The sequence below is a fragment of the Parus major genome, chromosome 3, assembly GCF_001522545.3.
Source record: "Parus major isolate Abel chromosome 3, Parus_major1.1, whole genome shotgun sequence".
Classification (NCBI taxonomy): Eukaryota; Metazoa; Chordata; class Aves; order Passeriformes; family Paridae; genus Parus; species Parus major.
Window position 1 is genome coordinate 73070003 of NC_031770.1, and position 27430 is coordinate 73097432.

The 27430-nt window shown below is 43.3% G+C and overlaps 1 protein-coding gene across 1 annotated transcript; it reads left to right on the top strand.

Annotated features, from left to right (window-relative positions):
* On the top strand, positions 1-27430 carry FAXC (failed axon connections homolog, metaxin like GST domain containing). Its single transcript, XM_015623287.2, has 6 exons — positions 1-295; positions 745-880; positions 6031-6227; positions 13345-13562; positions 19127-19243; positions 20795-27430. Exons 1-6 carry the CDS (start codon positions 27-29, stop codon positions 21076-21078), a joined length of 1221 nt encoding a protein of 406 aa, XP_015478773.1. The 5' UTR covers positions 1-26; the 3' UTR covers positions 21079-27430.

The window sequence follows — 27430 nt, forward strand, 5'->3', positions numbered from 1 at the left end:
CGGGGGATGCGGGTGCCGGGCGCAGGATGCTGTGGGGGGTGGGCCTGGCGGCGCCGCGCTCCTGCGTGGCGGACCTGAGCCGCAACCGCAGCCTGTCGCTGGGCTGGTGCGCGGGGCCCGAGGAGCCGCCGCCCGCCTTCTATGGGGGCGAGATCGTCGCCTTCCCGCTGTCGGGCGGCGGCGGCACCATGGCGGCGCTGGGCTCCGACTCCTGGTGGAAGAAGACGCTGTACCTGACGGGCGGAGCCCTGCTGGCCGCCGCCGCGTACCTGCTCCACGAGCTGCTGGCCATTCGGTGAGGCTGCGGGGCTGCCGGGCGGGAGCGGCGCGGGCGCTGCGGCGCGGCGAGCCCAGGGCGCTCCCCGCGGAGCCGCGGCCGCGCTCGGAGCAGCTTACACCTGCCTGGTCAGGTTGGAGAGGTCCGGCGTGTTGGGGGGGTGGGGACTCTCCATCACCGTGCTTTTGCCATTTACCTTTCTTTTCCCCCCTTCCCCCCGTTTTCCCCCATTCCCCTTTGCAGCAGCGCAGGAGGCGGCTCCGCGGCGAGCCCTGCGCTCGCCCCCACAGGTGGCCCAGACTGGGCCCTCTCGCTGCCTCCGGACCCGGGCAGCCAAAACCTGCAGCAGCCCCCTAAGGGCTGACGAGTGTGTTTCCAGGGCCGGGGTTTCTCCTTTGTCCGTTCAATGTACTGATGTATCACGCACCTGTCCGTTTTAATTTTTTTTTTTTTTAATTTTTTTACAGTAAAGAGGAAGAGCTCGATTCGAAAGATGCTATCATACTGCATCAGTTTTCAAGGCCTAGGAATGGCGTTCCGAGTTTATCCCCGTTCTGCCTGAAAATGGAAACGTACTTGAGGATGGCTGATTTACCCTACCAGGTACATCAGCAGTTTGCCTTTGCCTTGCAGCTCTCTGTGGTTGCATGAAATGGTACATGGGCATCCTGCCTCTCATCCCCCTCTGTCTCTCTCACCCAGGGAGATGTAAACATACACCTACAGCTAGATGGATATGCCAACACTTTTATGTCTCCAATTGAATTTGGTGTATAACCTTTAAAGATATGACTTGAATAAGATCATCTGGAACAGCTGTAGATTTAACTGGCAAACCTAAATCATTGTTAGAAGTTAACTTGGCTGGAAATGCTGAAGTGGGAGAATAGTCTGGAGTTTATATAACATTAAATAACACCCCAAAACTGAAGCAGAACACTGCTTTATTTGATTATGTCATCCTTGAATTTCACCATGCTAAAGATATCAAGATTAGACAGCTGCAGGTTCTTGTTTTTCTGGAGGCCTTATCTCTGCAGCTCTCCAGGAAAGAGGTGCTTACCTTTTGCTTCACCTCCCGTGGCTGATGCTTCCTCCCTAGTGAAGTGAGACAGGATTGCTTTCAGAGGCCATGTCTGCTGCTCCTTAATTGTGGTTGGGTGCATCCCATGCCATCTTCCTGCAGGGAATGAAGCCTGAGCTACTCTAGCGAGTGAAAGCTGTGCGAGTGGACACTTGAATCTCACAGTCTTGCCTATTAGCACTGGGGTCGAGTTGGGACGCTGCAGGCGTGGCACACATCTTGTGGTGTTGGCAAGCTGTACAGCACACAGGCTCTTTGAGACATGGGATGGTTTTCTTCTTTTGTGTGTGTTAAGCACTGAATGCCTTTAAGATGATGAAATAATGATGATGTATGTAACTAAGATCTTAGGTAAAAGAAATGCCTGTTTTTTGGTTTTTTTTTCTTTTTTCTTCTCCCTCTTTTTTTTCCTAAGTAATGTACGTTTGGCATTTTACTCCATACCAAGGAAGAATGTTTTGTATAAGTCAAATATTGTACAGTGGAAAACCAATGCTATTACAGCTTTTTTTTTTTAACACATTTGCCATTGATATTTAGCTTCATGTGTGGCTAAACTCCTTTACATTGGTGGAGAAAGAAAGTCTAATCATTACATTTGCTTAATTTTTTAAAAGCCTGAGTTTAGTGTTTCCTTACAACTCAGTAGTACTTGAATCAGACACATGGGAGTACTAAAGAGGAAGACTTCCATCCTGTGGGATGTATTTTCCTCATTTAGGTTTACAGAACTTGCAAAATTCTGAAGCATGAACTTGTCCTTTGAGCAGGAGGACTTTGTGCACATTCCTTTTCTCAAAATAATTTGGGTAGAAATTGCATGTTTGAGGGGATGATTCTCTTGGTGAGATCTTTTTTCTTTCCAGTGGCAGCTGATGCAGTTCAAAGGTTTGTGATGTTCAAGTTTGCTCTGGTGGAGAGTAGCTGTAGAGAGCTGTGTTATAAAAGATGGTTGTGGGACATGATGGGACATGGCCACTTCTGAAGGATAACACCGCATTTGTGTGGTTCAGGATGGAGTCGTTTAGAGAGCTCATGTTGGTCAGAAATTACACAACTTTTTGAAGAGAGGAATTTCCAGAGGATTATCCTCCCCTCTTTATGTTTTTTACTGAATGTCAGCATTGCTTTTTGGTGTTGCATGTCTCTCTATCCCTCAATACTCAATAGCTGTGAGTACACTAAACTGACAAGACCATCAAAAGCAACATTCCTACCTTCAGCTGCTTCTTCCTGTCCCTTCCTGCACATGCTTTTCTGTGGAAGCTCAGGCTGATCAGAGCTGACCTAGCTAGAGGCATGACATTTTAGTTTATTTAGTTTTAACTCAACTTGGTTCCCCACATGCTCTGTATGCCATTTTGGAGGAGCAGGAATGGGTGCTGGGAGCACCAGGTTGGTGCTTTTAGCCATGCTGGCTTACATGGGTTTAAGGTGTTTGTGGGGTTACCGACCCTCTTAAGGCTTTTAGAGATAAGTTTGGTGGAGCTGAGCTTATGAGCTGAGGACACAGCTCCTTTTTTCTGGAAGAAGCAGATGTTGTTTCTCTCCTTATGTTATGAGTATGGTGCTGCATTGGACTCTAGCAGGTGGAGGAAAGAAAGTATGGATGCTGCTGTGGGATTGAGCGACAGGGGAACTGAAGGGGGAACTGTTCCTGGCTATGGTTTCTTGTACTCTGCCTGTAGAATTTCCTTTTGTTCCTTCATGACTGTGTTACCCTTAGGATGCTGTAGGTGACAGAGGCAGCCGATGGCTGCCTGGCAGGCAGCAGGGTGGGTGTGTAGGGAGGATTCAGAAGGAAACACCTTGCTTCCCTGCACACTGTCAGGGGCCATGATGGAGAAGCACTGTAGGTGGCCACTAGTGCTCATCCCAGGAGACCTGCTGTGGTCATCACCTTGCTGAGGAGGGGAGGGTTATGAAATGGAGTGAAGAGAAGACAGTGCGATGCTCAGACCGCTTTTACACTTTTGATTCCTTGTGTTTATTGTAGTGCATCAGACTGTTGAGTACTGTGCTTTGTGTTAATACAACCTGCTTTAATGGCACGTGAGGGTTGGAGTAGAGTGACGTATTCCTACCTTACTCTCACCTGAATTTCTCCCAACACATGTGCTGTTATCATGTGCTTGTGTTTTCTTGAATCTGCCTCTCTATGTGAGAGTTCCCATGAAAAATGATTTGGGCAGCCCCACCCCAGCTGGGCTGTCATAATCCCTAGTGGGTTTTCAAAACATTTGATGCTTTTCTTGGTAAAGCTTGCTTTGAAAGAGCCCCATTTGTGTGCTCATCAAGATCTTTTGGGTATTCCTTGATTTCCTGGAGAATATGAGGAGCTGAGCCTTTATGTAACCTGATAAATAATTAGCACAGTGGGAATGTGCTGTTTTCATGCCAGGTCTGTGGAAATGGCAGACTCCTTAGGAAAAGATGTGAGTGAACGTAAAATCATAAACAGGAGTAATTGAAAATGTGGAATCTGATTTCTTCTGCATAGTACTATGAAATTAACCTAGAAATACCTTGTGTCCTTCTTTTTATAAATTCCTTGTAAATGAGGTTCAGTAGAGCTATTGTTGCTGTGCTGGCACTTAATGTACTGTGAATGAAAAGGGATATTCTTTTGGTTTGCTTTTGGTTTTTAATGCTGCCATAGCTTTTCCCTGCTTAGCAGCTGGAACAATTTTTAAGTGGAAAATTTATAAATATTTGATAGCAATTAGTATCAGCCATAAGGATACAGAGTTTTCAAGCCTAAAAATGTCTGTTTGAGAACAGTGGATACAAGAACAGTATAACAGATTTCTCAAGAGATGAAGGTTTTCTCAGGTCACCGAAAGATATTTCCTATTTTGTTTGATAAACAGTATGTAATGAAAATCTTTTCAGGCAATGTATTTATATGTATTAGATACATGTGCTTGAAGAAATGTGCAGCTGAGTAATAACAGCTTGGTTTTTTTCTGGGTTATGGTATGGACTGCAGTAATTGCAAGATGTAATAAACACATCTTCAAGTCCAGCTTCTGCAAACCACCAGTGTTTGTGCACAAGAAGGGAAGTATCTTAATGGAAGGGCTTAATAAAGATTAAGCCAGTAATGCTAAGGATCTTCTAAACATGGTGTGTAGTTCCAGGAAAACCTTGTGCTTCTGGAGTAAAGTTATAATGAAAAATTATGGAAATCTATCAGTCAGTTTCAGTGCTGAATGACCATTTTTGAAGAAGGAAGGATCTTGGAAGGTGGAAGGACAGGGCAGTGCTCCCCTTTCAGTTTCAAACATTGAATGGTTTTAGAGCTTGTGCCATGGAATGGCCCCCGTGTCACCCACACAAGCGGGTGGGAGGGATTCAGGTGCTTTATTCACCCACGCAGCGGTGTGGTGGGTGAGACATGATATCATCCAGTGTCCCTGCCATGCTGTTTGTTTGGGCACAAACGCTGAAAGAGGCTACAGCCAGAAGGCATTGTTTCCCAGAAGTGTTGCCCATTTGTTTTCATGGCTGCGTGATCCTAGTGCATTGCACATCTGCATTTGGAGTGGCAGGATGCTGGCACTCTCAGACTGAGCGGGAGTTGTGTTCTGGTTTATGCTTCTTGCTGCCAGAGCACCTTAATCCATCTTAAGTGGATTCAGGAAGGGTAAATACTTGGGACCCAAACAGATCAATCCAGAGCTACAAACCTTAAACCTCCAGCAATTAGGAGCTAGGTCCTGAAATGCTTGAGGTGACTGCCAGAGATTGAATGCAGAGCCTTTACTGCTCAGCTTTCTGTGCTAGGAGTTTTCATTCACTAAATAACAGGATGTGGGGATGGGTATCACAAGATAGGAAAAAGCCCTGTGTCTCTGCCTTCAGGACTAAGAATTGAAGACAAATGTCTGATCATATTTTGGTAGCCAGCAGCTGCTTGTTACACGAGACGGAAATTCTTTAATCTCTGTGTTTTACCTTGTCATGGAATAAACACATTGCTGCTTCTGTGTGAGTGCTGTGCTGAGCAGGCACAGCAGTATTCAGCTGTGCTCTACTGTGCTAGCCTCTTGGGAGACCCAGTTGTAACAAGTACGTGTGTAAATGTCTGAGATTTGTAAGTTTTGAAGTTGCTGAAAGCAGATTTCCCTTCTGCTCAGGAGGGAATGATACGCCTTTCATGTACACTTGTGATTGTGTGTGTTTTGTCCTTATGCAGCCATCTGAGTTGGATAGTAATTTTTTTTTTTTTTTGGTGGTACTTTTACATGAAAAGTGCAGATGTGTGCAGGAACTGAATTTAGTTGTGAGTCCTGTGATTTAAAACTTGTTTAGAATAATGGGTCCAATCTTCTGTGAGATCTGAGCATCTCCAAACCTTAGCTAACCCAGGTATTTAAATAATAAATAATATAATATCACATGGCATTCAGCATAAAAGCATGGAACACCTTGCAGGGCCTGGAAATAATTTTTCCTGAATTGTCATGTAGGGTAAAGCTGCTGCTCTGATTGAATAGCCTCTGGTATTATAGAGGGTTAATTAAAAAGAAAGATTTGTTGGATTTGTGGATTTGTTTCTTTAGAAACACAGAAAATTATTTAAAAATATGTATTCTCATTGGAGCAGAACCCAAAGGGGTTTTTTGTCTGTGTATTTATTTGTTTATTTGATTTTTTTTTTTCTTAGAACTATTTTGATGGAAAACTTTCCCCTCAAGGGAAAATGCCTTGGATTGAATACAATCACAAGAAAGTATCTGGCACCGAGTTCATTATTGACTTTTTGGAAGAGAAACTTGGAGTGAATTTAAACAAACACCTTGGTCCCCATGAAAGAGCTGTTTCCAGAGCTGTGACCAAAATGGTGGAGGAGCACCTGTACTGGTAAGCTTGCATGGCAGAGCTGGCTGTTCTTGTGCTGTCAGATGTGTCCCTGAGCTCGGGCCTCATGGGACATGAATGCTTCTTTTCTCTTGCAGAAATCTTGGGCACCCAATTATTAGCTTCACAATTCTCTTCATTCTAGGAAACTGATGCTCCTTTATGTGTACAGTGCCATGAGGCAGGGATAATTCCCTTGAAAAGTTGTCCTGTGTAAGCAAGTTAAAGTCAGGCTCCTTGACTGCAGCTTTGTAGAAGGAAGCAGCAGTGGGATGCTCCTCTGTTCAACATGACTTCTGAATAGGAGCAGCTTTCTTAATAAAGATCAGAAGATCAAGGTGGCTGAATATATATGTGGTTTGGGGAGTGTAGAGGAGTGAACCCAGTGTTTGTGGTGAATCCAGAATATTATTTTTGCTGATTTTAATTACGTGTGAGTGATTGTAGTAGAGATCATTGCCTTTTCTGTAACACAGGGTACTCCTGTTGCTATGTATTGTTGACAGCACTGCCAGTTGGTAGTGTACAGTATTAGCCACAGTATCCTGAGAAGCTGAAGTGTGTGTATGAATGGAAAATAGAAATAGAACCTTTCTGGTACTTTATGCATTTTACTGATACCTTTGAAAATAATACCTATATTTTCCTTGGTGCTTTACGTTTTAGTCCTTTTTAGGTGCCCTTTCCAGTCTGGGCATATAGACAACTGGTCAGACATGCATCTTGGATGCTGCATTTGCTGCCTTAGCAGGCACAAGGCTTTATCCCAATAGTTTACTTTCCAGTATGCATTGAAGTCCTTGCTACACTAAGTTTTACATTTATGTTGCACGTTTTTTCTTCAAAACAATGTGTGAATTTTAAATGGAATGCATTTAGCTGCTTTTTCTTTCACCTTTTGATTGAAGATCAGCAGCAATACGTGTACATATAGTTCTTCAAATAATTTTTAGTGTCTCCTGTGAACAATTTTAGCACTCAGTAATTAGCAGATTGAAGTGATTTGGTTTAAAAATTAAATCTATGCCTTCCAAGAAGTGTGGCCTTCACCAGTTATACCCATCTGCAGTGTCATAGCCTCCCAAACATGATACAGGCAGCCTGTAAATTAACTTTTTTTGGGTTCATTTTCCCTCCCTCAGCTATTACAGCTGCCAAAGGGAGGATGAAGCCTTTTAGTCCCCTAATGCTTCATCTCCTTGCCTTAGTGTCAGTTGTTTCATGGTTCATAGATTTAACTGCGTTAAATGTATCATTGCTGATGGCAGGCTTACACTGCTGTTGTGTCTCAATTACAAAGTGCTATCCTCTGTAAAGCTGTTGTCCGTCCATCCAGGCTCCCCTGGAGCTGGCTGGGTACTGCTGGACGTGACACAGGCAAGTGTGGGAGACAGGTATTGCAAATTTAGGCACTGGCCCAGAGAGGGGGCTTTAAAACAGGCGGACAAAGTTGCATCAATAGCAGAGATGTGCATGCCTGGCAGTGTATCCCTGTTTCCTTTCCTGTGTAGTCACACAGCTGAGTTCCTCCAAGACATGTATCTTTGCTGCAGTGCAGTCAAAAGTCCAACTCAAAGTCTTACTGTGTGTCCCTCTGGCTGTACCAGAGGCTTGATATGTTGGCATGGTTATACTTTGCAGATTCCTTGTAGCAGGCAAAGCCTGAGCCATGAGGTGTTGCACTTGCACTGCTGTTATTTCTGGAGAACAACTTTGACCATCCTGTGCTTACACCAAAGTAAAATCAGGCTTTCACTGTGTAGGACCATATTTCACCTTGACAGCATTTCATCTGTGGTTGTAGGGTCCCTTCACATCTGTCCCTGAACCTTCCCACCAGAAGCTTAGGGTTTTTTTGGTGTCCTCTTGTCCCATGGTGAGGAATTTGAAACAGTGGTTGCCTTTCTGCAGAATAAGGTATATAAAGCCAAGCCTCTAAAGCAGTGATATGTCATGTGATTCCTACTGTTTCGTTGCCAGCAGCACGCGAACTAGCTTCATCTTAAATAAGTAATGCTGTAGTACATTTATCGGACAAAGAAGAAAAGTAAATCCTGTGGTGCGCTGTCCCTGGGTGAAGCTCAGCATTTCCTCCAGAAATGTTTTGTTTTGCCAAGGCAGTGGCTCATCTTCAGCAGTTAGTGCCTCTTACATGTGGAAGTGGCTGCTTTGGCTGGAGTTGAGAGCAGTGTGGGGCTGTTAGAACCTCCTCGTCTGGACACCTTCTCTCTGCCCCAGGCTGTGGCACCCGGCAGGGCTCAGGCAGAAAGACAAGTGAGCATACCTGTTTCTGTGCTGGGGTTACACCGTACCTCTGAGATGCACAAGACTGATTTGGAGCTAGTGCTGGAGCTCCATTCCCTGGAGAATGCAGTAAGCCATTAGGCTTTTGCTGTGTTTAGCTGGCAGAAGAAAAAATAGTCCTCTAAGCTGAATGGGTGTTGAGGCAAGCCAGTAGTGAAGAGATGGAAGTGGAATAATTTTGTGACTCTCACCCCAGGTCTCGGATGCAATGCAGACCTCTGTCATCTTCTGTACACTTGCTCTGAGTCAGCTCCACTGCCTGCAGTGACCCATGGGCCCCCAGGAACCAATGGAGCACTCACAGCCACTCTTGGGGAGTGCGTTGGGTTTTTGGTGTAACTGCTGCACATTTGTGGGATTGGACCTCTGGTTAAGAGAGGCCTGATTCTCACTCCCTTCTGGAACTGGCATGCTGGGCTCGACAGTTCTGCTGGGATTCAGGCCAGGCAGGTCCTGGTGCCTGTAGGGCTAGCAGTCACTGTGAGATGCTTTCTGTCACTTTGATCTCCGGAGATGGATCTTAGGTCTGTGACACTAATGTACTTAGTGAGAACATAAAGCCTCGAATATTCGGCTTAAGCAGACTAACCCGTTAGATTGGTTGAGCTGTATTGTCAAACACAGCTGTAGTGATTTATAAATACATGTGTGATTTATAAATGTATGTGTATATATAGACTTGCAAATACATTTGACTTGTTTCTTGCTTTGTCTTTCAAGAAGCATGCATCGTATGTGATGAGTGCTTGAAGTACAGGAAGAGCATGATATGAGAATATGGATGAATCTGACTTTGGTCAGTATTCAGACTTGCCACGTGTTAAACATAAAAATATTTCTATAGTGTAAATATTTTTGAATACATCAAGCCAATTTTAAGAGTAGCGTCTCTCCTACTGCTGACAGTGATGAGGCTTGAATGCCACTTGTGGCTTAAAAGCCAGTTGCTCTGAGAAGTTGCACAGCGGGTGGGGTTTCTACAGCTGATTGTGGAATGGATTTGTCTCTACAATCCTTTTGTATATCAAGAAATTCTAGTCTGCACAGGTTCAGATAGGAAAATAACGTCCTGTTCACATTCTTGTGAATGCCTTCCCCTTGTCTTGAGGTTCAAACAGTTTTGGGATAATCAGGCAAGCTGCTGTTGATGAGTCACTTTCTTCATCTCCTCGCCTGATTTATGTATTGAGGCCAAAGCTGCTGTTACATTTAGACTTCGGATTTACTTCACCCCTACAGCATTGCTCTTTAATGCATTATTGTTTTATTTATACTCTAAGATTTGTACAGATGTGCTAGCACAAATGCAAATGGTAATGTTTCCCAAAATGCTCCATTCAGTTCAGTATTTAAAACAATTATGTCATCCCATAAATATTTACTCTGGTGTAAAATGTATAGTTGTGCTGTAGTGAAGTAGATTATGTAGACTACTGAATTCTGGCATTTCCTAACCTTTTGTAATATTGATAATACTCCATTAATGTAGTATGAATAGAGGAGTGATAGGTGGAATTAAAATTTGAGAAGAGTAGAAAACACAAATTAATGAACCCTTGAATAGAATAACTTCAACAAAGTGCTTGTAAAGCCGCTTTTAAAAGTGTTTTTATCTCTCCCTCAATCAGAGACTACTTTTTTCCTTGTTTTGTCTACTCAGAACTGTAACATTTTGGAAGTAACCTTTGACTGTCTGTTTAGCTGCCTTCAGTTCCCATACAAATTTGACATTTGGGATATGTAACAGTTCTGCTCATTCAGAGGGACAAGCAGATGTCTTAAGATTTGTGCCTGACAGTTTAGCCTAAGCAGGATTTACTTAAATCCTGTGTAGTTCTCCATTACTGTCCTGGTCATTAAGTCTGATCTGATTTCTGCCTATTCCAGACCCAAAGACCTCCTCTCCCATGACAAGAAAGTGAGCTCTGGGGAAATGTATTTTTGCATTAAAGTATGGGCCAATTAGCTTTGTGGGAAACCTTGTTCATTCTGTTTTATGAAATTAAAATAATTTTGGGCATGGTTGATCACTCTTGATGTGATGCCAGCTCACTGGTGTGGTTGGAGTGAGCAATAATGATGGCAAGTCCATAGGGCCAGGTTTAATTTTGTGCAACTGGGTTGCTGCAGTGGAGTTCCTGTGTTCTTTTTCTGTTTTGTTTTGCCTTCTTTTTCTTGTTGCTCTTCTCCAGGCCAGGCCTGCTGTCCTAAAGGAACTAAATTGTATTGCAGAGTTGCCAGATGAAGCAGGTCAGGTCCATCCTGGGGGAGGAGGGTGTTTACAGTAAGACAGAGCAGTGCTTTCTGAGTTCAAGTTCTTCTTAGCTTATTAAAATAATAATAATTTACAAATTAGGAGAAGAACTCATTCAGAGCAGTACTGTGGAGAAGGACTTGGGGGCTCTGGTGGATGAAAAAAACCGGACATGAGCCAACAGTGTGAGGTAGCATGCTGGGCTGCATCAAGAGAAGTCAAGGGAGGTGATTTTCCCTTCTATTCTGTGTTTGTGAGATGCCACCTGTTTTCCAGCTCAACTGAGCTCCCGGCATGAGGAAGATCTGGACCTGTTAAGCAGGTCCAGACAAAGCCACAAAGATGATCAGAGGACTGGAGCACCTCTCCTGTGAAGACAGGCTGAGAGAGCTGAGGTTGTTCAGCATCGAGAGCAGAGGGCTTCAGGGAGACCTTGTTGTGTCCTTCCAGTACTTAGATGGGGCTTAAAAAAAGTGGGAGAGTGACTTTTTACATGGGTAGATAGTGATAGGACAAGGGAATCAGTTTTAACCCAAAAGAGGAGAGATGTAAATTAGATGTTAGAAAGAAATTCTTTACTTGAAGGGTGATGAGGCACAGGTTGCCTAGAAAATTGTGGATGCCCTATCCCTGGAAGTGCTCAAGGCCAGGCTGGGACTGGGCCAGGATGCGACTCGGAGCAACCTGATTAATGGTGATTAAAAAAACCTGTTAGATTAACGGGTAATATCCCTGCCCATGGAGCAGGTGTCCCTGCAGTGGACATCTAGTTGGAAATAGATGATTTTTAAGGTCCCTTCCAACCCAAGTCATAGTATTTTAATTATTTCCTAGTGTTCACATCAGGAGTTTTTCCCATTCAGAGCTGTACCTGCTGAAGAGACCTTGTCCTTTGCCAGGCCACTGAAACATGACTGCTGCAACATTCCGCTCTATAGAGTGCCCTTACGCTTTCAGGGCAGCCTTGTTTCCATTTGTCTTAAATCCTGTTTTACCTTTGTTCCTGGAACTGGGGCAGTCTCACCCCACATCTTCCAGACAAAGTCAGTGCTTTAGGAATTTCAGTAGCTCTTTGCTGCTGCATTTGTTGACTTGAGTTTATCCATCAAGTTTGAAAAACCAGGACTGTGCAGAACACCCCATTCTAAAAGTAGTGTTGAAACACGCAAAATGTCAGCAGGATGCTTTTGTTATAATTATACACTGCTGGAGGTTGTGGAGTAATCTGTGGAGGGTCAAAGCCATCAGAAGCAGAGCAGGTGTGTTTTTGTTCTTCCCTGTTTATACGTTTGCAGCAAAAACCTGTTCACACCTCACTGTTGCTGACTTCAGTGAAAACAGAGCAGAAGGCATTGAACTGCAGTAGACAACGTGAGTTTGATAAAATGTATGTTATCAAAACTCACAGGAGTTCTCCAGGAGATAATGGCTTTTTTTTTCCTTTCCTTTCTTGAATTAGGTTAATCATACCAGCACTAAGGAAATGATGTGGAGCTGGAAATATGTACAGTGTTAAAACTGAAGTAATATTCCAAACTTAAACAATGAAGCCTTGGAATGGCTTGGATAGGAATATGTGTATCAATTCACAGTGTTTCTGAGACCCTGTAGGTTTCCTGCATTTTTCTTGTCTACTCTGATGTCTTTAGTTGTTTTTCCAACAACCTTGAACTTGGTGACAAAAGTTCATATATATGGTCTTTGTGGTTTATTTGTAATTTCTGAAGATGCTGGATATTAAAAAAGTTAATGTTGCTTTTCCTTAAGTTTCTGGAGCAACAAATCAAGACATGTTTGCCTATAATATTGACAAAGAACAAAAACTCATGTGGGAAACAAAACTTTAAGCTGGTGAAACAGATTTTTTTAAAAAGACTTTATAAAATAATGTTTGCCATTCAATAAAACATGGAAGGCAACAGTGTCCTTTAGAAATGTCTCATGAAATCAACATTTTGAAGAGAGGAAACTGTACATGAGAAAACCAACCTAATGACCACTACCTCTTTTTTATATTTTACTTTTTAAAGATCGTGTTATTCTTAGTTTCCAAGGAGAAGTGAAATCTTCTGAAAAATTACTGCTTCAGTATTTATGTTGGAGCAAAGTTACTGCTTGTCTAAGTGTGAGCAGTATAGAAAGGAGAAAGGTTGGTGGGAAAGATTGATTTTTGGGGGGCTGTTTTGTTGTTGTCTTTCACAGGTCTGTGCAATGAGTCATCTTTAGCTAATAAAGCCGTTTGGCACTGCGTTTTGTTACACAAGTTTAGCAGAATTCTGCAGCTTTTACTTTATATTTCAACAGGAATCTTGTTTTCTCCTGGAGTGAGTCATGATTTAATGAGAGAATAAGCACCAGGCAGTCTGCCTAAGTACTGTAAAATTTTTTTTTGGGCTTGCTCTGCTGGCACTCTGAGTTGCCTCGGAGTCTGCTGTTTAGGGAAGCTACCTCTCCATCAGGGCAGTGAGCACTCACCTGCCTGACCTCTGTGCACGCCTCTGCAGGGTGGTGTTGGGCTCACTGGGGATTACACTGCTATAACTTCTTTCTGCATCCTTCTAGGACTTTAGCTTATTGCCAATGGGTGGAAAATCTTCATGAGACTCAAAAGATGGTTTCGCTTTTTGGCCCCTTCAGCGACTTGCTGAAGTGGATCTTTTGCCATCTGACCAAAGGAATCGTGAAGCGGGAAATGTACGGCCATGGCATTGGGCGCTTCTCGGAGGAGGAGATGTACACGCTGATGGAGAAGGACATGCGGACTCTGGCAGGCCTCCTGGGTAAGGTACAGCGAGTTACGGTGCTCTCTTCACATCTTCTCGCTCCACAGGGTGGAATTGACCTCCAGTGCTTCCTGACAGCTTGATCACACACAAATAAACTCATTTTGGCAAAAGCTAAAAGCTGTCATTTAGAGCCTTTCTTGCTCTGGCAAAGACACTGTTTCTTTTCCCACTGTTTGCTGCCAAATTGTGTGTGTAGAGGCATATGAGGATTCCTTCTCTGGGCACAGAGTTTGTGTATGTAGAGGAGCAAAACGTGGCCTGCTGTTTTGGAAGAGCATTTAGTGACAGGAAATTAGGAAAATGTAGTGTTTAGTTCTGTAAATGAAACCTCTTATTTAAACCTTTTCTGGGGGCTGGGGTGTGTGTGTCTCATTTTTTGTTTCCTGGTTGTATTTCCTTTCCTGTTTTTTATTTGTGGCTGTTTGACAGATTGTTATGAGGCTGCCATTTGAAAACCCTTCGCAGATGTTATTTTGATGAGCTGAACTTTGTCGTGTTGAGCTGGTGTCAGCAGCTTTATTCAAAGCTCCCAGTAGGAGATGGTTCTGTGCTGTCAAAATAGGTGCATTTAAGATTATTGGTTATCTTGGGTGGATCCCAAACAATTAGTCTTAAGGTTGACTTCACTTAGCTAGAATTACATGAACCTCATTTCTGTTGCGTGGCTCAGGCTGAAATATGCACTGGAACTGTTTTGCACTGTGCTTCTTGCCTTCTGCTCCACCGAGAGCTAAACATATTGTGCATCTGTGTAAAACTTGCTTTTGGAGGAATTGCCTTGGTGCAGGTTGTCACTTTCCTTGAGCTTATGTCTCTCTGTGTGAGAAACCAAGAGAGAAGCCAAGAGAGATGGTACCTGCGTGTTCCCTGTAACAATTGCTGTAAAGAGGTGGCTGAGTGGAGGACAGGAGGATGCCTCCCTGCCCTGTGCTCCAGAGGGGAGACACACTGCACATGCTCTAAAGAGACAAGTGTGGAGTGGGTGAAAGGAACAAGCTGGAGAGAGCCCAGCAGAAGACAGAAGCAGAGTGCTTCTGAGAAAGGGAAGGAAAAAACATGCTTCTGGACTTCTAAGCTGTTTTGAAAAGGAAGGTATTTGCAGTGGACCCAGATACAGAGTTTTCTGTAACTTTGTTTTCTAAAACCTGTTGAGTTGCTGGATGGGGACCAAGGTGGGAAAAAACCCATGAGATGCATGGACACAATGGGAAAGGGGAAGATTTGTTGTCAACTCCTCTTTTGACAGCACTTTCTTATGCTGCGTTTTATGTGTTAATAGAAACAATTATCTATTCTAGTGCCTCTTCAGAGAAAATCTGTTGTTTGGAGATTAAGAGGTCCCTTTTCTTTGAGAGGGAAGAAGGGAGGGAGCAATTCATTTTAGAAGAGGAGATCTGGTCATGCCTGCTTCAGAGCTGTGGCCAGCTCTAAATGTTCTCCTCTGTGGGCCTACCAATGCCGTAATTTTGAGATTGGCACTGCGTGGCTCCATGCTCATCACAAGGAGTGGGGTTGGGACAGGAGCTGGAGCAAGTTCAGTCTATGACTTAGTAGCTCAGCAAAGCCCCCTGCTTCTGGCTAGACAACTCTGTCAGGCTGATAGAAGTGGCAGTGGATATGTCTGCTAAAGTCATCTCTGTCCGCCAAGAGCAGAGAGAACCTTCAAGAGAAAATTAAAATGTGTACCTGAGTAGTAAAAGTATCTTGATTTGCTTATTTCTCCTGAGTGTATACTGGCACTCAGATTTGTAAGATTTCAAGTTCAAAGGAATCATTTAATCTTCTAGACAGATCTCTGTGGATCAGGCTGCTTGACTGCTATCTTGAGGCCTGTGCCATTTTGCTGGCTTGGGGGATGGCTTTCTAAAAGCCATCCAGTTCTAATTACGAGATTTCAGCAGGTGGAGGTGCCACCATGTTTTCCTGACAGATGTTAGTCACTGTGTAAATGTGTTCAAAATTGGACTTGTTTCAAATGAGAGTTTGTTTGATACTAGCTTGCAGACCGATGCTCTTCCTACTTCTCTCTTCCTGGGTAGCTTGGGTCATCTCCCTGTGAAGGTAAATGTTGTAATCAGTCTCTGGCTTTTGTGGAAAAAGCGCTGGAAATCCTCAAGCACTTCTTCACTATATCAAAATTTTAATTGCATTATTCTTATGTTACCAGCAGAGTTTTTCTTCTTAATTTCAGATTGTTTTTGAGAATGTGCTCGTGTACTTCAAAAAGCCTTGATGGGCATTTTCTGTAGTCCTGTTATTTTATTACATTACCAGCTGAATATTGTACATTTTTTTCATCTTCCCCTTTGAAATGGTTGTCAGATTAGTCAGTGTGCAGTCACATGAATCATTATATTTTCCCTTTTGTAATTCCCCATTATTGGTGAATTTGTCTACTTTTCTGCAATTGCCTTAATTTTCATTAACATCAGTATGCTCATGTTTTCTCCAGCCATCTGTTTATGATTGGATCTAGTAAGTGTGGCCTCCAGGTAGTATCCTGGAATGGGGACAGAAGGTGGGATGAGGACTTTGAGCCTAACTAGAAGCTCCCCTGTTTCTAAGGGGGAAGGAGAATGCAGTCAGTCAGCTTACTGCCTGCACAATCTTTGTGAGATTTCCCTCCATATATATGTATCCAAGTGTTTTCCCAGAAGAGAAAGTAGTTGGGATTTTGGCTGTTATCTTAAGACCTTAAAAATGATGCCTGTGGTGCAGAATCGCTGCACATACCAAACTGTAGCTGTCAAGAAAATCAGATTAATGCTCCCCTTTTTTAACAGGGACCATTCACATGGGAACAAGAATAACTTTTGATTCTAAGAGCTGCTTCCAGAGAATGATCACTTTGCAGCTGCCAGTTCTTATGACGTTAACTTTGACATTCCCAATCATATCTTTGTTGCTTTATTATTTTTATTTTTATTTTTGAGAATTATTTTTCTTTCTCCCTTATACCCATTTCCTTGACAGACTCCTCCAGATTTTATAAACATGGAAATTGGAACTAATCCCACTGTAGGGGATCAACTTGTCCCATTGGTATCACCTTTCTCTCTGTCCTGCAGTCTTTAAAGCACAAATGTAATTTCCTTGTATTGTAGCAGTTTCCTACTGTCTGGTGATAGTGTAAGAAGGTGTGGGGAATGAGCACATGAATTAGCAATGTATAAAAATACAGGTTTTGGTAATTGTTTAGAAGAGGCAAGTGACTGACTGTAAATCTGTTGGTGCCATCTCAGCTGTCTGCCTCTCAGCTGGATGGGTAGATGGGATTTTGAGCAGGGAGTTGCAGGCCAGCAGCTTCCTGAAGTGGATTTTGAAATGCATTTGATGCTTTGAGAGGGGCAGGGGTGCTCAGAGCTGAAAACTCAGAGGTCGGGCTAAGCTGGATCTGAGCCTCTAAAGTTAGTTAAGTGCCCTGTAGCAGACTGCAGGTGCTGTGCCTGCCTCTGTGGAGGGGTGCAGCCTTGTGTCCCACAGACTTGCTTCTTGCAGGGATTTCTTGACTCACTCTTGAAGTAGCTGCTTTTGAATCCTCTGGTGCATGCATTTGCAAACAGTGGAGTTGTGTACCCTCAAATTCCTGGGCAGTACAAAGTTGATCCAAGTCCAGTGTGACCAGGTGATGTCATTTCTTTTGGATTAGCCAGGGGATGCAGAGAGGTGTTTGAAATGATCACTGCTGTGGCAGCCTGGATGTGACAGACACTGTAATCTGGGCTAAAAACAGACACAGAGATATCTGGTCTATCAGAAAGTCTTCTGGACAAAAGTTGCACTGGAAATTTTGAGAACAGATTGGAAATGGTGGGAGAAAATGTGCACAGATGGTGTATTTTGTGGTGCAGCATGACTTAAAACCAAATTTGGAGTTTTTATGATCCTACAGTTTTATTTTCTCCTCTTGCCCTTTGTTTCCATGCACCTGAAGGGTGGGGTGTTGTGCCTGGGGAACCAGAGGGTGGGATGGTTTAGCCCTAACTCAGAGCCTGCTTTAACTGTAGCAAGATGGAAACAGTGTTTCTTCCCAGCATCCCTATGGATTGAATCTCAAGACCCAGTTGTATGGTACTAAATTCCTGGTGCTGGCATGTAACTGTGGTTTAGGGATGAAATTTTGAACTGTGTTTGAGATTGATGAGTGCTTGGGTGTCAGATAAATACCAAAAAGACTAAACATTTACCCTGTACAGAGTTTTCAAACAATAAATTGATGGAACTGTGGAAGAGCTGGTGAGAGATAGCTGCATATTCAAATGACATCTGACAGGCCAGAGAAGGTTATTGTTACTGGCTATTCCTGAGCACTGTTTTGCTTTGCTCTTGTGCAGGGGATTGGCAGCATTCCTTGTACTGTACACTGGAATTTGATGCATTTTACACTGGACAGTTCCTCTAGACTTGTTCAATAAACCTAGCATTGAATAATCTGCTGAATTACAGGCAGCTCAGAAGAATGTCCTGGGGAGATGGGATAACTGGATTTTGAGGATTCAATTAGGTACCACATTTCACAGAGCTTATAGCACTTTGGGGCGAAGCAGGAACAGTGCAACCAGCTAACCTGACCTCTGCAATACTTCATGTTTCACTGTGTGCAGTCTTTGTTCCAGGTCTCCTGCCTGTGATGGGAAATCAAGTATACAGTGGATGTTTTGTTGCAAACAGTGGCTTTGAAACATGTTATTTTCTTCCTGTCTTAGTTAGTTACCCCTCTGTTTGTGCTGTGGTGACCACTTAGGACCATCACCACATTGGGGTGCCCAGAGAGGTAAGCAGAGCTGCTGTGAGGAGCAGACATGTCCCTCCACTGCACCAGGCCAGTCCCAAAGAGCTGCTGTTTCACTTAGTGCCTGCATGCCCAACATGCCTCTGTTTGATTTCTACCTGTCAGGGGTCAGTGGGGGTGAGGGCACTGCAGTGCTGGTGTGTGAGAGGACCTGTCTGCTCCTGCCTGTCTCTTTGTCCTCTTCTGGGAGATACAGGTTATTTCTGAGCAGTTGCTGCTGGTCTGACTGCTGCATCTGTTTCAGCCTGAACAAATAGGGTGAGAGGAAAGCTTTGGGTGTGACTTTTCTTTTTCCAGCTGATGGGGTGAGTAAATTGAACTTGGATCTGCATGTATGAGAGGTAAAGGGTGACCAGCTTCTTTCAGCAGGTTCATGATTTTGGATTGTGGTTCAGTGGTTTGGGGTTTGCACCAAGGCAGTAGTGGTGTTTTCAGGCATTTTGTAGCTGCAGAGCAGATTTTAAATGCAGCAGAACAAGTACAGTGTGTGAGTGCTGCCAGCTGTGAGGAGGTTCCTTGGCCAGTGGTGGCTCTGTAATTGGCCTGGTTATAGAAGTCTTGAGCTTAGGGGAAGCTGCACTAATAGATTTCACCTGCTGAACTGTAGAAACAGCTTTGGAATCCCTGTCTTTTGACAAGTGAACCTTTTCACTGAAATTATTACAGTAAAATAAATATGCTAAAGGTGGAACTGTAATTTTTTTTTTTTTTTTTAATTTGGGAGAAGTAACATCCAGTCAATAAATATTTGCTGTTGTATTTACAGGTGACAAGAAGTACATTATGGGATCAACTGTTTCCACTGTTGATGCCACTGTCTTTGGACATCTGGCACAGGCAATGTGGACATTACCAGGGACTCGACCAGAGAGACTAATCAAAGGTAAGAAAACTTGAGTGATCTCTGATTAAAAGCTCTTGGTGGTATTTTCCATGCTTAAACTTGGAGTATCTTGGAAGGACATTTTGAAGACTGCAGTACTTCTGCAGACTGTTCTTGCCTTTGATGTAGCATTTGTATCCTGCAATGTTGTTTTCTCTTAAAATTCTTTGTTTTCTCTTTAATGTTCTACACAGTAATTGTTTTTATTTCTGTACTTGATCTTTTCCTTGTTAATGTGGCAAAGCTTTAAAGCCTCTAAGTAGTGAATGCTGGGTAAAGTATGAGAGAACACAAGAACAGCCATTAGCCAAATTCTGTCGGACTGAGTACTTTCCTTGATAGTAGAACTGCAAGTGCCATTGTCTCACTGAAATTACAGCCTTTGCTGTTCTTTAAGATTCCAGATAAGGAAGAAATCTGGCTTGGATTTGGAGTCACTTTGCTTTTGCATGAATTGGAAACCAACCTACCTACCCCTCCTCTCCACAGAGAGTTGGTGTTTTGTTTGTTTTTTTTAGTGGGGTGATATAGATGTTAAAGTATCTTTGCATCCCTTTTCATAGTAAAACTACACAGCATGAAAAATGGAAAGAGCTAAGGAGGAAAAGGATGTAAAATAGTGTAAAAGGAATGAATCTGACCTGTAAACATACTGTGTGCAAGAGAGCTCTGCTAAACCTGCCAGTTAAGGGGCACAGACTTATTCTTTTCCTCAGATAATGATCATGAGATGAGGATATAAATATTGGCTATGTAGTTCTTTCCCTTGATGTCTGAGGCATCACAGGTAACATTCTGAAGGGTTCATGGCTGTCTAGAAGGATTACTATGCTTGTTGAACTAGTTTGTCTCTAATGAAAATAAATAGAAAGTAATAGATTGAAATACTCTAGCAGAGTGGTTGATTATCTGTACCTATCAACCTACTTATGCTGTCATGAATACAGGTTTTGCATACACCTCCCCTTTAATATGCCTTCTCTCCTCTTTGAGCTTTTTAATGATTTACTCTGTACATGTACATGTATTTATAAACAAGGCATAAGATACTAAGGCTGGGAGCGGTAGGAGTGAGCCAGTGGCCATATTAAATGTGAATTTATGTTGCAGACAACGCTGCCATCTGGTGGTGAAAACCCCACATTCTCTGTATTTAATAAGCATACTGTGCCATCTAGAAGATCAAATTCTGTCTTTAGGAACCAGGTGTTTGCAATCAAGCAAAAAGTTCTGCTACGAAGACCTGTTAGTGTCTTGTGTTGATTTCTTTTTGTAGAGGTTGAATTTGGGATACTTATTTTTCTATTTGTGTATACATGCATTTGTGTTTATTCATTTGTAACCCTTCTTGTTGTATGTGTTTACATTAAAGTTAAAAACAAAGCTGCTAAGAGGATTGATGGCATCTTGGAATTTTGAAACCTCTTTGCAAAGGCACTACACAGTTTGTTACCAAACACAGCTAATTTGGTTTTGCATCAGCAGGTTAGAGTTAGAGCATTATTGGCTGGATTTGTCTACTGAAGTCTGTTGTGCTGTGTTATGTTGCAGGTGAACTGATTAACCTTGCTATGTATTGTGAAAGAATAAGGAGGAAATTTTGGCCAGAATGGCACCATGATGATGACAACACTCTGTATGAATCTGAGGAAAGCAGCGAAGCAAGCAAGACTTACTCCCCTTTGCAGGACTTCAGTTTTTATTCAAGGACAGAAACATTTGATGAGGAAGGGAACAGTATTTCCCAAACCCCTGACACAGATTACACTGGACACTCCCTCTTTGACTCGGATGTGGACATGGATGAGTACAGAGATCATGAACAATGCAAGTGAAATGTACAAGTGTCTCCCATTGTGCAGATAAGCTGTTTCTTGGGATCACCTGATTTGTTTTCTCCTTCAGGTCAGGAAGAAGTTTATACCACTTTGGAAGAGACTATTGTGCTTGATTCAGCTGTCACATACTGCTTGAACTATTTCAGCCGTATTTTGTTTTGTGTAATTGTTCAGGTGGACCAAGGTAAACACATTTTAAACACATGTGGGCAAACTGGAGGTCTAGAGGGCAGCAGGACCTTTAAATCTATTATTTTTGTTCATGTTCAGAACCAGATCCCCCATCCAAGTGGGACGAACTTCTGGGAAGTGGAGCATTTGTCACAACTGGTTTGTGCTGTTATCTTATCTTTACAGCAACGGGTTGAGGACAAAAATGGAAGAGGCATGACTGGTACAGCATTCTTCCATGGAAGCAGATGAGATGCTGTAATGAAAAGGCCCTGGTGGTGTTGGTTGACTGCCATCTCAAGATAAGCCAGTGGTGTGCTGAGGTGCATCAGATTCATGCAGCACACTGGCCTGTATTAGCAATAGTGTGGCCAGCAGGACCAGGGCAGTGATTGTGCCCCTGTCTCAGCACTGGTGAGGCTGCACCCCAAAACCTGTGTTCTGTTCTGGGCCCTTCACTACAAGAAAGTCATTGGGGTGCTGGAGCATGTCCAGAGAAAGATAATGAAGCTGATGAAAGGAACTGGAACACAAGTCTTGTGCGGGACAGCTGAGGGAGCTGGGGGTGTTTAGCCTGGAGAAGAGGAGTCTCAGGAGGGACCTTATAACTTTCTACAACTGTCTGAAAGGAGATTGTAGCAAGCTGGGGGTTTGTCTCTTCTCCCAGGTAACAAGCTCTAGGACAAGAGAAATGACTCAAGGTGTGCCAGGGGAGGTTTGGATTGGGTATTGGGAAAACCTTCACTGAAAGAGTTGTCAAGCATTGGAGCAGGCTGCCCAGTCACCACCCCTGGAGGTACTTAAAAGCCATGTAGATGTGGCACTTGGGGGACAGTGTTTGCTGGTGGACTTGGTAGTGTTGGGTTAACACTTCGACTTGATGCTCTCAAAGGTCTTTTCCAACCTAAACGATTCTGTCATTTGGCTAAGTTTCAGGGGAATTTTATTTGATTGCTACCGTACTTTGGGTGCATATATTACAGGATCTGCAGGGAAGAATTGCTCCCAGTTCTTTTGGAGACAGTCAAGGAAGGATGGAGGAAAGCATATTCCTGCAGAAAGGAGCTGGTCAGTGTTTCTTGTTCTTTACAGAAGGCTGAAATCATTACTCTGGAATACTTCTGTGCAGGAGGGAGATGTCAATGTTAACTCATCTGGAATGCGTGTTGGTCAAATTTCTTCTGTGCTTTTGAATAACTATTATGTTTTTTACCTCCCTGCCCATGGCTGCTGTCTGCTATTTCTGGGCAAGAGCTGGGATTTGTTGCTGAAAGTCTGGTGTGTCTGAGCAGTGAGTGCTTTGTGTTCTTTACCAACAGACATAGCAAACCCATGAAGGTAGCAAAGCAGTTTGAGGTATTGGTAGGCGTGGGATGCTGTGTAGTTGCAAGATGTTGGCCCAGGCAGTTGAATGCTTTATAGCTATCTAGGAATGTGCTTCAGGGGGTGCTGGGCACTGTGCTGGCTTGCAGTGCACAGTCCCTAAAGCTGATGCATGGGAGGAGGTGAGATGGGACAGTTCCCTCAGCACTGCCATGTGTGTGGGGAAATTCAAATACTGAAAACATGACCAGAACTGAATTTAAGTTGCCTTTGCTGGCACATCTGGGATGTGGATCTGGGTCTCATAATGATTGCACAGGTTCTGACATGCTTCGTGTTCATGTCTCCCTAAATGCAGGTTAGAGATGAGAATAAATCCATTAGATTTACTCACAGCTTTGAAGTTAAGCATGTACTTCAGTGTTGCTTGGCCATGATTAGTTATTTTAGTAGAGAGAGAGCATATCAAATGTACTGAGCTGTTGTGTTTTTAAATATGCATATAAAATTGGGTATTTGACTGCACACTTTGTTGGTGGCCCGTTTTAATTATGACTTTCTCACTGATTTACAGTTAAATGAATCAGTATCCCTCAGCAAAATTTTTATAATGTGCTGGTTGTACCAAATGTTCTAGGAGCAGACAGGGCAGATGAGTGCTTTAGGATGTTAATTGTTGGTAGTTGTAGTGAGTCTGGAGCTTGAAATAAATCCAGCACTCAAAGAATAGCTTTCTCCCTGGCATCCTTGAGTGCCTTCTGCAGAGGAAAGTGCCTGCTCTGGGGAAACATGGAGTTAGCCATGGCTTTGAAAGCAGGGACACCTTTGTTTGCAATGAAGCCTCAGGTCTGTTCATGCATGGGAGCCACTGCTGACAGTGAGAGCTGACAAGTTTGGTGTGGATTTACACCTGTTTCCACAATTCCATGGGCATGTCCTTGGAGCCATGTTCCAGTCAATATTGTGGGCAAGTATCATTTGCAAAGTGGACCAAAACTGAGGAGGAAAATACCATCTAGTTACTTGGGACCCTTCTCAGGAAATTAAGCACAAGAATAGGGCACAAGAAGATAAGTCTTGGGCTTGAAAGTGCAGAGGTGATGGCCTGAAATGTCTAAATGTCTCAATGGCCAAGTCAGGAGAGATTTTATCTGCAAAAATGTAGGTATTGATATTCTGAATGAAAGAAATCTGCATCAAAAAGCTCCTATTTAAAATCATTAGTGTGTTGGAAATTCTGATGGAGATGTTCTCACTCATTTACTGATGCATGCTTGAAGGCTGTGCTTTCTCCATTTGTTCAGCATTGCAAGGTGTGCTTGCAGCAGATGAGTCCCAGTCATTAAAAGACCATTAAAGGACAGACAGACCTCTTTTAAAGGATTAAATCCATGCATTTTCTTTTGAAAGCTGTCTTGGTAAATTGTGGGGAAACAAACAAGTTTTAAAAAATTAATTAAAATGTGTTCATTCATCTTGGTTTGGGGAAAAAAAAAAGTGTTTTCTTAAAGAGGAACCAATTGTTTCTGACTTTCCAAAATTTTGTTAAAAGAACAATGTTTTCTTAGTTTTGCAGTCTTTTTTTTTCCCATCATATCTATTTTTAATGTTAGTGCTGAGGGGCTGTACAGAACTAAAAATAGTCAGGGAGCATCTTTATTTCCTTTTGTTGGTTTTTTTTTTTTTTCTTTTTCTTTTTTTCCTCCCTCTCTGATTAAAATTGTGAGCGAGTCCATTGTAGGGATGCTGGAGGTCCTGACTGTGCTGCTGGTGGGTTGAGGGTCAGCAGGTGTCTCTGCAGCCATGAAACCTGGGACAGCTGGGGATTGCCAGCTGCCCAGCAGGTGAGCTGGGATAGCGGCTTCTGCCAGGAGCTGGAGGCCGATGGGTGCCAGGACATCATCTCTGAGTTGACACAGACCACATAAGGTTTTTCCCTGGCTGGGGGTCCCTCTGCCACAGCCAGAAACTCACTGTGGGGTGATGTTAGGAAGGGTTCGGGGGCCCTTGATGCAAGAGTCAGATGTCAGTGATGTCTCTGAAAGCATCATGGGTGCCAGCACCAAACCTGGTCCCAGCCACAGGCCTGGCCCAGTTTGGGGTAGTGGCAGTGCAAGGTACTGGCAGGAGGAAAGCTGTCTTGGGGCTCCTCTGTGCCTCCTCAAAATAGGGCAGGGGAGCCCTTGCATGGTCATTGGAGTATGCAGTGGAGAAGGGGACGGTGGGATACAGGGAGTTGCCAGGTGGTGGTTCTCTGCAGGAGGACTTGGGCTGTACCTGTGGCCTGGCTCATGCCACCGTTCAGTGGATGGGTGGGACACCTGCTCTGCTTGAGTTGGAGCCTGAGCTCATATCTTGGAGAGGAGACAGCACCGTTCATCCTGGTTACTTTATCTTAAATACTGCCAAAGGCTGAGTACTGCCTTTGTGTTTCCATAGTGCTGCTTCAAAAGAGTAATTGGTCTGCCCCTCATTTGGCAAATGGGAGTTCAAAACAAGCCCTGCATTTCCAATGGAGTTAGATTTGAAGCAGTCTGTTGGGTTTTTCTCATGTGAATTGCAGTTTTTGACTGTGTGACACTGTCGTGTCAGAAGGGATTTGTTTACCCCTGTCAGTCTCATTGGCTCTGTCAGCAGAGCTCACTGTTACCGATGGGGGAAACAGGCGCTGGGATGTATAGGTCCTACAGAAATCCTGAAAATGTGGTGTTTGATTTAAAAACCAAACTGAACCTGATGTTTCAGATCTGGAGGACTGTTTCCATCCAATTATAGCACTGCAAGTAACACATTTTGATCTTTAAAACCTTGGCAATGTCCCTCCAGATCTATATTCTCTTTGAAAAAATACTGCCTGAAATATTTCTGCAGCAACAGTTCAGGCACAAATTTGCTTTTGTCAGTGATGTCTGCTCAAGTAATCATGACAGTTTCATACTGTTTTCCTTGAAAGGCCTGTATCTGTCAGATGCTAAGCCTTACAAAATATTGCCTGCTGGAAAAGCGTGTTATGTGCAGATTTATGCAGGGCAGCTCACCAAGTGAAATTTCTGTGGCAGGGGATGAATTCAAGTGGGTCTTGTCCTTACGTGTTTGAATAAGAATTTGAATCTGTTTTTTGACAAGTAGCTGTTTGGCCTTACTCTCTTTCCCTCCCCAAATACTGCAAAATTATGGTTTAGGCATGTGATACTAATAAAGCAAATTATTCTCTCTGAATGCAGAATTAAGTTGGATGGTCCTGTTGCTGGGATATGGAAATGGGTACCCATAGGTGTGAGTCGTGCCCATACATCTCAGCAGCTGTGATCCGGAGGAGCGCACACGTTGTACTGTTTAATGTCATGGAACCAGAGGACTGGAGGTGCTCTGAATGACTGCAGTGCCTTTCAGCAGTTGATCAGTGCTATGGGGTAGCCATGTGTGCTGTGCTTTGGGTGCTCCTTAGTGCTGGGTAGACTGTGCAGGGGCTCATCTTGGTAGCTCTGGCTCCTGTGGGGCATCAGCCGGCTGTCATCCCGTAGCTGAGCTGCAGAGACAAGGGTCTGTTTGGGAGTGAGCATTGGCAGTGAGCAGAGCTTTGACTCTGCTGGTGAACGTGGGCTGTTGTATTGAGCTGGTGTCCCATAGAGTGAAGGTGTTCCCCTGCACCACGTGTGTGCATTTAATTTTCAGGCCAGTGACCCCAGTCTTCACAGCTTTGCCTCAGTGGAGAGAAGGGTTGCAATGTGAATCAGCTCTGTCTCAGTGGTTTGGGGCAGTCCTCTCTTTGATGGCCTTTGGGGAGGGCTTCTTCTGTGGCCATTCCCCATGGAGGTGCCCCGTTGTGAAATAGTTCTTAGAGGTTTCTGCAGCTCTCTGAAATTTGGAAAGTTAAATGGTATTAGTCTGTGTACAGCACAGGAATGCCAGTCACTGAAAACACCGCGTGTCACTACAATGTTAAACTCTTAGTTCTGTGTCCTGGTTGCACCACTCCCAGGTTTTTCAAGGCCAAGGAGATAGTTATGGGCTTTCGGTCAGACTTCAGTGTAAAAGGGTTTGTGGGATTTCATGTAATGATTTACACATTCAGCTCAACAAGCTAAAGCTGAAACATATGCTTCCAAAAGGCATTCAAGTTTTGCAGAATAAATAAAATCCTGCTCCACTTTGAAGTCGTTGACAAAAGTGCTATTTGCTTCAACGGTGCAGGAGTTTCCAACAGAGCTTCCAAGTGACCCTGAATTTACCACTTCTCTCATTTCTGTCTAATTAATTATACTTAAGTAAATTTTTTCTTTATTGTGGACAGTAAAGCAAACAAGATGTGACTGTTCTTTTTTAAGCTCCCTAAAAAAAAGTGCTTTTTTCGGCTGCACTGGTCACGTTGATATTTTCACTGGGCACTATGATTGTGTGTGTTCTTCCCTCACTTCTTAATTTGTTCTTGTGACTTATCTTTCTTTGAATGTACAGGTTTTTATTTTTCAGGATACTTGAAGAATGAAAGTCCCAAAGACAGGGGTGTGCAATCCAGCAAGAATAAAGTGTATGTAGATGTGTATGGGCGAGGGATATATCCAGCTAGATGCAGTGTACAAGGTTTAACAAAATGAAGCAACACATTTGTAAATGGGGACTCTGATGCTGTAGCTGCATTATATTGTTTGTCTATGAACTACACGAGACATATGTCATTTTAGCACTGTTATTACTAGTTTATAAAGCCATATTTGAAACTGTACACTTAATTGTAACATAACTTTAAATTGTGCACTGTGTTGATCAATGTACATATATATGAAGATCTGTATATTTTGTCTTTATGCTGTATGTCATTGGTGTGTAAATTATAACTAATGGATCTAAGATA